This window comes from Copadichromis virginalis, linkage group LG8 (assembly GCF_057382275.1).
Source record: "Copadichromis virginalis isolate Kocher_CV1m ecotype Utaka linkage group LG8, C_Virginalis_male_GT1.1, whole genome shotgun sequence".
NCBI lineage: Eukaryota > Metazoa > Chordata > Actinopteri > Cichliformes > Cichlidae > Copadichromis > Copadichromis virginalis.
Genome location: NC_140625.1, coordinates 26,450,284 through 26,459,891, shown reverse-complemented (window position 1 = coordinate 26,459,891; position 9,608 = coordinate 26,450,284). Strand labels below are relative to the sequence as shown.

At 39.1% G+C, this 9,608-nt stretch overlaps 1 protein-coding gene across 1 annotated transcript in view; it reads right to left on the bottom strand.

Moving 5' to 3' along the window:
• Positions 1–497: 497 nt before the first annotated feature.
• Positions 498–9,608, bottom strand: part of dusp3a (dual specificity phosphatase 3a) — a 27,742-nt gene continuing 18,631 nt past the window's right edge. The window contains exon 3 of the mRNA XM_085466836.1: positions 498–9,026. Coding sequence (XP_085322962.1) covers positions 8,797–9,026 — 230 coding nt within the window. The 3' untranslated portion in view covers positions 498–8,796. The remainder of the gene's footprint in view (positions 9,027–9,608) is intronic.

Sequence of the window (9,608 nt, the reverse complement as noted above, 5' to 3'; positions counted from 1 at the left end):
CTTTTGTCAGTTAAGCCTATTAATAAACTGCTTGTGTACAACACACAGAGCAATAAGGGCTCTGTTGTTAGCCAATGGCCATCCCTTAATCTTTAGTTTAATAATGCTCTTATTACAATACAACAAGATCTGAAGCTAGTGACCAAGCCCATAAAGTCATCAGGAAACTGGAATGTTTTCCTATAGACTTGTATACAATCACAGGAGTCGCCCCCTAGCTGGCAGTTAAGATAAATGCAGATTTAAGGCACTTCTGTGGCCTCACCTTTCAGGCCTAGAAGCTATGATCCAAGTACTGTTATTTTTTGGTGGGGTTGTTTTTTTTAGGCCACTGTTTACCAATGTTAGCTTATTTCATATTTTATATATAAATTATTAGCACTGTCTGGTTTTGATGCAACAGTCTCTTGATCCCAGATGATTTTTCTCTCGCGGGAGAGAACAAAGTCACTTTAAAATAATCGTGTTATGTTTGACAAAATAATAAACCACTCAAAGCCGTTAATACCTCAGCCATTTATTTCTTAAACATAAGAAAGAAGGGACTTCTCAAAGGTAAGAAAAATAACATTGCAATTTAAAATCAAGTGCACTTCAACGATGTCTCGCTCTATAATAAGGGAGCTGTCCCTTCCTACTGTGTGAAGTGAGATACACAAAAAACTCAAAAACATATCGTAAAGAATCGATCGTTTCCGTAAGGCTTTGGGTGCCGAGTGCCGTTACTGTTGTGATGCTTATGCTGAGATGACAGTGGTGGTGACAAATATATATGTACAGAAAGGTGACAGATTACAGGAAAAAATAAGAACATAAAGTGGCTTTTAAAGGTGTGGCAAGACTATGAGCTGCAAGAGTCGCTTCAATGCTCCTTGGCACTGGCATTTGGATGATGATGAGCCACAGTTTCCTCACATAATTTCCAAACCACTCTTTGTGCCCCGTTTATGGGGCTACTGTCATCCTGGAAGAGACGATATCATTAAGGGGACAAACTATGCCTGCAAAATGCCTCCAACAGCACAACAAAGCCACTGGATCCCCTCACTTTTCCTTTAATTTGCCACCGATCAGTATATATGTGCATATACCCATTAACAGCCAATACAACATCATCCCAACAACATCCTTTGCAACATCTGTACATATCTGTACAACAGAAATATGTGACGAGACTGTGTAATGGACTCCAGGAGGAGTCGGGCAGTGGGCTCATTTGTGCTAAAACTCTTGCTTTAAGCTGTTCATCAGGATGGGAGTGCAAAGTGGAAGAGAAATGATGACAGCTCTGCATGTCAGCGCCTTACCTGCGCCAGATGGTATTTGCAAGTCATTTCCGGTGTTTGTTTGAACGCCCTGAAGGGTAAGAGAAGGGAAGGAGTTTACTACATCAAGAAGCCAGATGAGTTTCCATGATGTAAGATATCGGCTGTCAGTCACAGAGGTCTTAAACATGGCAGCTTCTTGCCTTACAGAGACACGCCACATGGGACAGCGAGTTTGAGTGAAAATCGCAGGAAATTATTTGTAAGTCAATTTAAGGTACTTTTCTGCAATAATAAACACAACTACCTGGCTCCAGTCGAGTAATTTAACAACCCTCCATCCTCCTCTCCTCTCTGGTTTTAAAACGGGCGCTATGAATGAGCTGCAATTACAGTCTGGCCCTAGTCTGACTACCATTATACATGTGAGTGACTCATCCAAAAACAACACGGATAATAAACTCACTGGTTACACTGGAGAAGTGGGTCACACATTTCCTACCATAGAAAAAACCCTCTGAAATGAAAACAAACAAACAGCCTTCTTTAATGAAACTAAGAATAAACTTTAATCTAGATTAAAAAACTAAATGTTACTTTGAGGAGAAAATAAGTCAAACTTTTTTTTTTAATAACTCCCAAATATCAAACAATGTCCTATCTTTACACTGTAACACCCCAGTTACAGTAAAATGCAGCAATTCACAACGGTCTTAATGCCTTTTGTTACATACTCAGAATATAGAACCATATATATCAATATCAATGGCATTTCAACATTTTCGATAATACATAACACATACTCTATTACCCACAAAAAGATGCTGGTACTGTTTAAACAAACGGGTGCTTCAGATTGGCAATTCAGGGTTTCACATAAGGGGCAAAATAAATAAAAATGAAAAGAGACCTAGACAAACAACATGAGACTGGATTATAAATACTTACGATGTGTTAAAGTGGACCTATTATGCTCATTTCCAGATCCATATTGGCTTCTCTTCACTGGCTCCCTTCTCCTTAAAATCATTCAGTATCAGGGTTGGGATTCGCAATCAGATCCTACGGTATCTTATATCTGAATTATTATCTGAGTATTATCTGATTTAGACTTCTGCAGTGAGTCTTTTTAGAGGCCATGACATGAACTACTCCAGCGGCCGACATTGCTGGCAGCATTTATGGTTGTGTGTTAATTACCTTGTGGTTGTGTCCCAGTGTTTTAAATGCAGTGCCTGCCACAATAGGAACAAATAAAATATCCGGCATTTTTCCCTCCTGGCATCACTACTCTTTGTTGTGGTCAGTATTTTTTCTCTTCAAAGGCAAACATATTTATCCCTCAAGTTTTTCCACTTCTCTGTACATTCCCTCATGTCCATTCCAACAGGTTTGGCAGTACCCCTTCAGGAATTTGCTGATATTTGCCCTTATATTGATACTATGATTATTATTCCTTATATTGAGGCAATGGTTATTATTCTCTTAATGACAAATTTTAAAATACAGATGCACCTGTGGCATCAGTTTCAAAATACTTGGACGTCCTTTTTGAGTTATCGGATTTAGAAGATTTTCAGAAAACTTGACCTCTGACCTTGATCTTGGGGTTGAGATCACTGAGATTTAAATTTGTCTGACACTTTTAACAGATACATCTATGGTATCAATTTGAAACTCCTAGGTTGCCTTTTTCTCAACTTATTACATTCACAAACTTGGGTGTCCACACCGCCTGCCTGGCAGGGTGATGACAATATCCCATCGGCGTTTTACGGCTGAGTGGTAACAGTACTGGACAGGCCAATCGTGGTAGTTGTGGGCCATGTTTATGGGACTTGTAGCCTCATTTTTAGGGTTAGGGTGTAGGTTAGGTCATAGGGTTTCAGAATATTTGTAGATACGATGAAGCATAAATCCCCAGTTATTTGTGGTCCCTAAAGTTTCTAAAAGTTGAATGGGAGCCATTCAGCTAAGGAACCTGCACATTGGATTCAGGAGACAGAGGACCTCTCTTCAAAGTTTCCTTTTGGAGAAAGATAATTGGCATTGAATAAGGTGACCCTTAACGATGTCCTGTGTGTCTCCACGCCACAACTGCATGACTTTAATTTTGATTTTGTCTTTTGTGTTTTGTTCTGTTTTCTCTCTTCCCCCCCACGAGCCAGTTTCTTCCTATTAAAAGGGAGTTCTTTCTCCTCACCATTGCTGCTGCTCAATGTTGAGGCTCTCTCACTAATATTGCAGCCAATATTCATCTTAATATATAAAGTACCTCAAAAGAATTGTTGCTGTGAACTGTAGCTATATAAATACAGTCTAAATTTAGTAGATTAGCTTTGCATAATTCTCATTCAAAACAGTCCATATTTATTTCATACTGAGCCTCGATGCAGCCCCTCCATTTGTCTTCTGTTTGCACTGAGCCATTTTAGCTCTCTAACTGTAAGTTGTAAAATGAGCATGCATCATTGTTATAGTACTAAAAAAATTTAAAAATACATATGCATAATAGGTCCACTTTAAATAATTAAAATTGGTGTGCAAACCAGTAGATTTGTTGAACAAGCAGGTGGCAGTGTTTTTTTCTTTTACAGAACAGTGTTTAAGCCAGCAGTGTTGCCATGATAAAAACTCTCTGTTCACATCATTGCATCCAAAAAGTCATTTCAGTTGCATCAGAAAATCAGTTTGGGCAACCACAGAGTGCTTTGAAAACCCTCCATGAGTTACCCGATAAGCAGGTCGGTGTAGGCAGTTGATGCTTTAAAGTACGTACCCTCATCCTGGAATGAGCTGAGGACATTTATACCAATTCCCAAATTTAAAGAGGTACCAAACCGTGTCTTGTTGTTGCTTTTTGTGTATTCAGAAGGAGGGCAGTATTATAGAGCAGATCCAAACAGTTGCATGAGTGAAACCCCAGGCCATCTGAATGATGGCAAAGCCAATCATCTATAATATAAATTGTTTTTGTCGCGTATGTCGCTTGGAACTGACAATTTAAACACATAATATAGCCGTATATCTGTACTACCTTTTCATTGACAATAATGGTGGTGTGGGGTTCATGATGAGGTGATGGGAATGAGTGGTATGACGCATTTACTAAATTATACTTAAAGGTCGGGAATTTGAACTACTGCACCCGATTTATCTTGCCACAAGAGGAAGCAGCGTTTGCAAGATGTGAAATCAAATGCTTTGCTTAAAACATTTTCACATGTATAAAAATGGCCAAATGAGAGGGCTCAGAGTCAACTGGAACAACCTGCGCATGAACCGCAATCACAAGCGCACTTATGTTCTCGCTCTGCAGGGTTTGTCCTCGGTTTTAACTCCCTGTGAGAACATTACCTTCTCTGACTTTTCCTCCTGGCCAATAATGAGTCAGAGGCCAGAGCAGCACTGGACATTTCAGTGTATGTTTTGGAATCAGCACAAACACATGGCCTTTAAAATGTCTCTGCTGGCTGTATATTTGTAGACTCATGTACTCTTTACTTGCACTACATGGAGCAGGAAGGTGCTTTTTCCTCATTATTAATCAATCTGAGAATTGTTCTCCTGATTGATCAATAGGTTATTTGGTCAATAAAGCCTCTGAAAAAACAGTGAAAACCGAACTTTGTAATTTCCCAGAGCCAAATTATCATTAACAGTCCAACAGCAGAAGATATTTTACTTTAAGACATAAAAAATGTGCTGGAGCAGTCAAATACTTTCTTGAAAATTTCATTTTCAAACAAGTAAGTGATTAATTTGGGTAGACTTCCACTGCTTGCTTTGAAATATGAACATTTAATGTGAGACTTTAATCTTGATCTGCTTAATGTACCTAAAATTATAAAGAAAAATATAAATGTAAAAGCTGACTTATTAAATGGCGCACTTTGCTTGACTGCTTTGTGCTCGCTTTACGTAAGAGGAGAGAGCAACAAGACTACAGATCTGCAAGGTCTGAACGTCTGAAAAACTAGGACCATAAAATATCCAAGTCCAGCCACTCAAGGTGGATCTTTAGTTTTATATTAAATGCCTTTTGTCACTTTTCAAAACCTCCCTTTAGTTTCTGGACATGGATCTTTTATGCAATATTTTTGGTCATATTTTTTCCATTTTCTTTCTTTTTTCATTCCATAAGCACGAGTGGTTTGAGGGACACCAGACGTGATCCTGTTATTTCCTTTCACCTAAAAATATTCCTCTCACTAACACTCTCATCCAAACAAACCCATATATCGATCCTAAAGCATCAAAAGCGAGAGATGGAAATAATGCCAAATGAAATGGGTGATGGGATGAGTCCATCTTTGGATGGTCACTTGCGTCTAATGATGCCACCTGCATCTTGCTGTATTTAATGAATCCATTTGCACTGATATGAAGACGTTACGCTGTACAAAACGCTACTTAGATACAATGATTACATGCCCCAGTATCCTGGCTACACCAGGAAAAAAAAAAAAACCCTGCCATCATAAGCACGTTTTGCACAATTGCGATATGAACTACCACAATTACACAGAACAATTTACATGCACATCATATCCAAATATTAATGTGCATGTAATTAACAGAAAGAATGAAAGCGCTACATACAAGTAGAACATGTTATATAAAGACGATACTGACATTACCTACACGTTATAGACACATTGCTCATACATTCATATATGTCAACACTTAAATATGTATATACAGTATACATGTATATATTTAAATGTATACAGATATATCAAAGGAGGAATAAATAGTGCCATTAATGAGGTGAGAACCTAGTTTTCCTCTTCCTCTCTTGCATGACAACAATCCTGCCAACATGACATTTAGTTCACGAGTCTATGCGTGTCTGATCTCGCTCGTGCGACTTCTCTAACTTGAGGACTCATGTGGTGCAAGAATTCACTCCATCGCCATCCTTCCTGGCACTAGGTCTAGTTTACAGTATTATGCCCAGTATTAAATACAAAATGTACTGCTGAACTAAAGTTGCCTATATGTAACAGCTACTGCCTTGTTAGTCATATAAATGTGATTACATTCTATATATCGGATGGGGTATTGACATATATTGCAATGCTTTAGTGCACACAAAACAAAACAAAAAACAACAAAAAAAGGCGTTGTGATCTAATTTGACCCTGTGTGTGTATTAGTTAGCGTATGACACACACATTTAGGGGTGAGATAAGTGACATGTTGTGTGGGGACCTCTGTGTGGATGAAACAGTGGTTTTGGGATTCTGAGTGAATGGTTGTGTCAGGGAATTGGCAGTGTGCAACTCTCTGGTGGCGTGATGGCTGGATCTTTCTGTTGAAAGCGGGTGGCATCCCATCTGGCTGATGCATTTGACAGTTAAAACAACAGGCCCCTAGTTTGAAGGTGGCAGAGTAAACAACAACATCTTAAACACCTCTGAGCAGAATATTCATAACCCACTTTCTCAAACCCAAAGTGCAACAGTAACTATTTTGCCATCTTTAACTGAAGAACCTACATTCACATGCAACAGCCTTGTGTGTTACCTTTATATTATCCAGAAAAATATTATCAAAAAAATAGAAGCTCCTGATACAGGTGCAGAAATGAGGTCATGCCTTGATGTGTAATGCAGAGAAACACCACCGGAGGGCAGTCTCTACAGGGGAAATTATCGTTTCAGCTCAGTAAGTTTAAAGGAGGCAAGTGCAACTATAACTAGTAAATTGTTTGGGAGTATTTTAGCCTTGTTGATAAAGATAAGCAAGTTACGATTTTCCTCTAAGAACAAGAGGTCGTGCTGCTGGGTTTCGGAAAAAATCATAATCCCAGTTAGTTATTTTCTCCATATTGAGATCATGATGATGACTTAACATGTAACAATACATGAAAATTATGCAACCTGCAGTGAATCACTTCTTAAAACACATTTTTATACTTTGGCTTTAGTGTGATTCCATAACTGGATTCCCTTCTGGTCATCGTTTTGCTTATCGCCCGTTTCTTTCTATGTGACTTTAATATGTATTGTGTCAAAGCACTTTGTAAACTATTTTTTAAAGGCAAGCAATGTGCTGAAAGACAAAGCAAGAGTTACTGACAAACAACATACCGATTATGGTATTTTAAGAACATTTAGCAACAGTGTATTAGGGCTACTGCGAGTGTGTAAGGGGCTTGGTAAGGATGTTTACAATCTGAGAAAAAGTCCAAAATCTTCAAGATTATAATCATATTCATAAATTCAGGAAAAAAGGACAATTTATTATTTTACAAAAACATACAAATTCATGAGAAACAAAGGCAGATACAAGTTTTTTTCTTGTAAATTTGTCACATTAGCCTCAATTTTATTTTTTGTTAACCTTTAGTGACCCTAACATGCTGTTGCAGTCTCACAAATTTGAAGATTATCAAACCTAAACTTATTTTTAATAAAAATGTTATTAAAAAAAAGAAAAGAAAAGCCGTCCTCTGGCTACAAACATACTTTAAAACCACTCACATGTGCCCATTACTGGGAATGACAATAAGCTCATTTCAAATTGAAGGCAAAGCATTTCGTGTTTTTAAGCAGATATTTGATCCAGCGTTCTCCTCAGATTTCTGCATCTACTGTACTGAGCTACTATCCAGCTGCAGTGAACACTCATCATATCAGAGGCTAAATATGGCTGCTACGTGAACGCCTCACGCAGCTCATTATTTTTAATTGGCTCGACCTTTTCCTGTTCTCAGCAGCGGCGGCTCTGTCGACAACCGTTTGCGCTGCAGATAAATTTCATGCTACCGCTGTCAAACAAGAGGCCTGAGTCTGTTAACTGAAATGCTACATTGTGTATTAGGGTGCATTAGAGTGTGAGTCATCTGTGTTTGTGCATTAAATCTTTCTCCCAAAGGGAAGAATTAAGGATTTTTAGGAATCGACTGGGTGTCATTGTTTTTTTTTTTTTAAGATTTAATGGAATGTGGGATTTTCCTTCATCCACTCTGTGTTGCATCATTTGTGGCCATCAACTTTCAATATTTAGGAGTTTATTTGGAATTATTTAGAGTACTCCTACTGGCGGAGACATCACTGACATTCCCGGCAGTGGTAAACTATGGAATGATTGTGCTATAATCTTCTATTTCCTACAAGTTTGTAAGTAAAATTTTAAAATCAGGGCAAAGATATCAAATTTCTAAGTTGTGGGAATTGAAGGAATGCTTTAAGTAGCTCAGAAATGAGAGGAATTCAGAGCTTTAGGGTATGAGCAGCAAAATCTGTGTGGAGTTATAAAAAGGGGGATGGGTTTTTTTTTGAGATCACACTCTTTGTAGAACAGCAGTGAGAGACATGGACTAAAGATTCAAACAGAACAGCATGTACATGTGCAAGTGTGTGTGAACACGAGGAATAATTCCACAGATAAATGCATGTATGCTTCAGAATACCCCTGATGTGTTAGATGAGTGCTGGTTTGGTCAGGGTGGGGTCAGTCTACCAGAGCAGCTGCAGCCAGTCAAAGGCAGGGCCGGAGGAGACGGGCAGCACCTCTCCAGCTTTCACTTGGCCTTTAATTTGCCCAGGTCCCCGTTCAGCTTGCCCTCCTTTGCCAGCTTCTCGTTGAGTTGGCACAGTTGGCGAAGGAAGCCGTCGTTAGGACCGATCTCTCTCTTGTGCCGCACAGTGGCCACCGCCAGCCGTGCATCCATTCTGTGGCGCAGCATGAGGTAAGCAACAACCATGGTGGGGGAGCGGCTGTAGCCTTCTCTGCAGTGTACATACACCTTCCCTGGAGGACACAGAGAACAATAAGATGAAAGCTGTTTATGGTGCGAGGCTGGTTTCACACACACACACACACACACACACACACACACACACACACACACACACACACACACACACACACACACACACACACACACACACACACCACAGAGAAATAGTTTTCATAGAAGAGTTTTCTCAGGCCTCATTGTGGCTCCTCTGCTATCTGTTATCCACTGCACAGGAAAAAGCATAAACTAGTACATCCTGTAATTGTCACTCTGTAAGAGCGTCAAAAATATCTGTTCCCGGTATGACACTGGAAGAAGCATATAAATGAAACTTGTCGGATTGCCCTGGCTATCTTTATTCATGAACAATGACCAGCTGTTACAGAAGGCTGCTTGACTGCCACAAAAACTATGATCACAATTATGACAATTATTCGTGAAGTCATGGACTTACTGATCTGTGTATATTGTCTTGATTGGGATTTCTTTGAACTTCCTCTAGATAGATCTTTTTGACTGAAAACTCTTTTAGCCATCTTTGCTTGAGCTAAACTAAACAGCAAGTGAGTTTGAGATTTAAGAGAAAGCTGTGC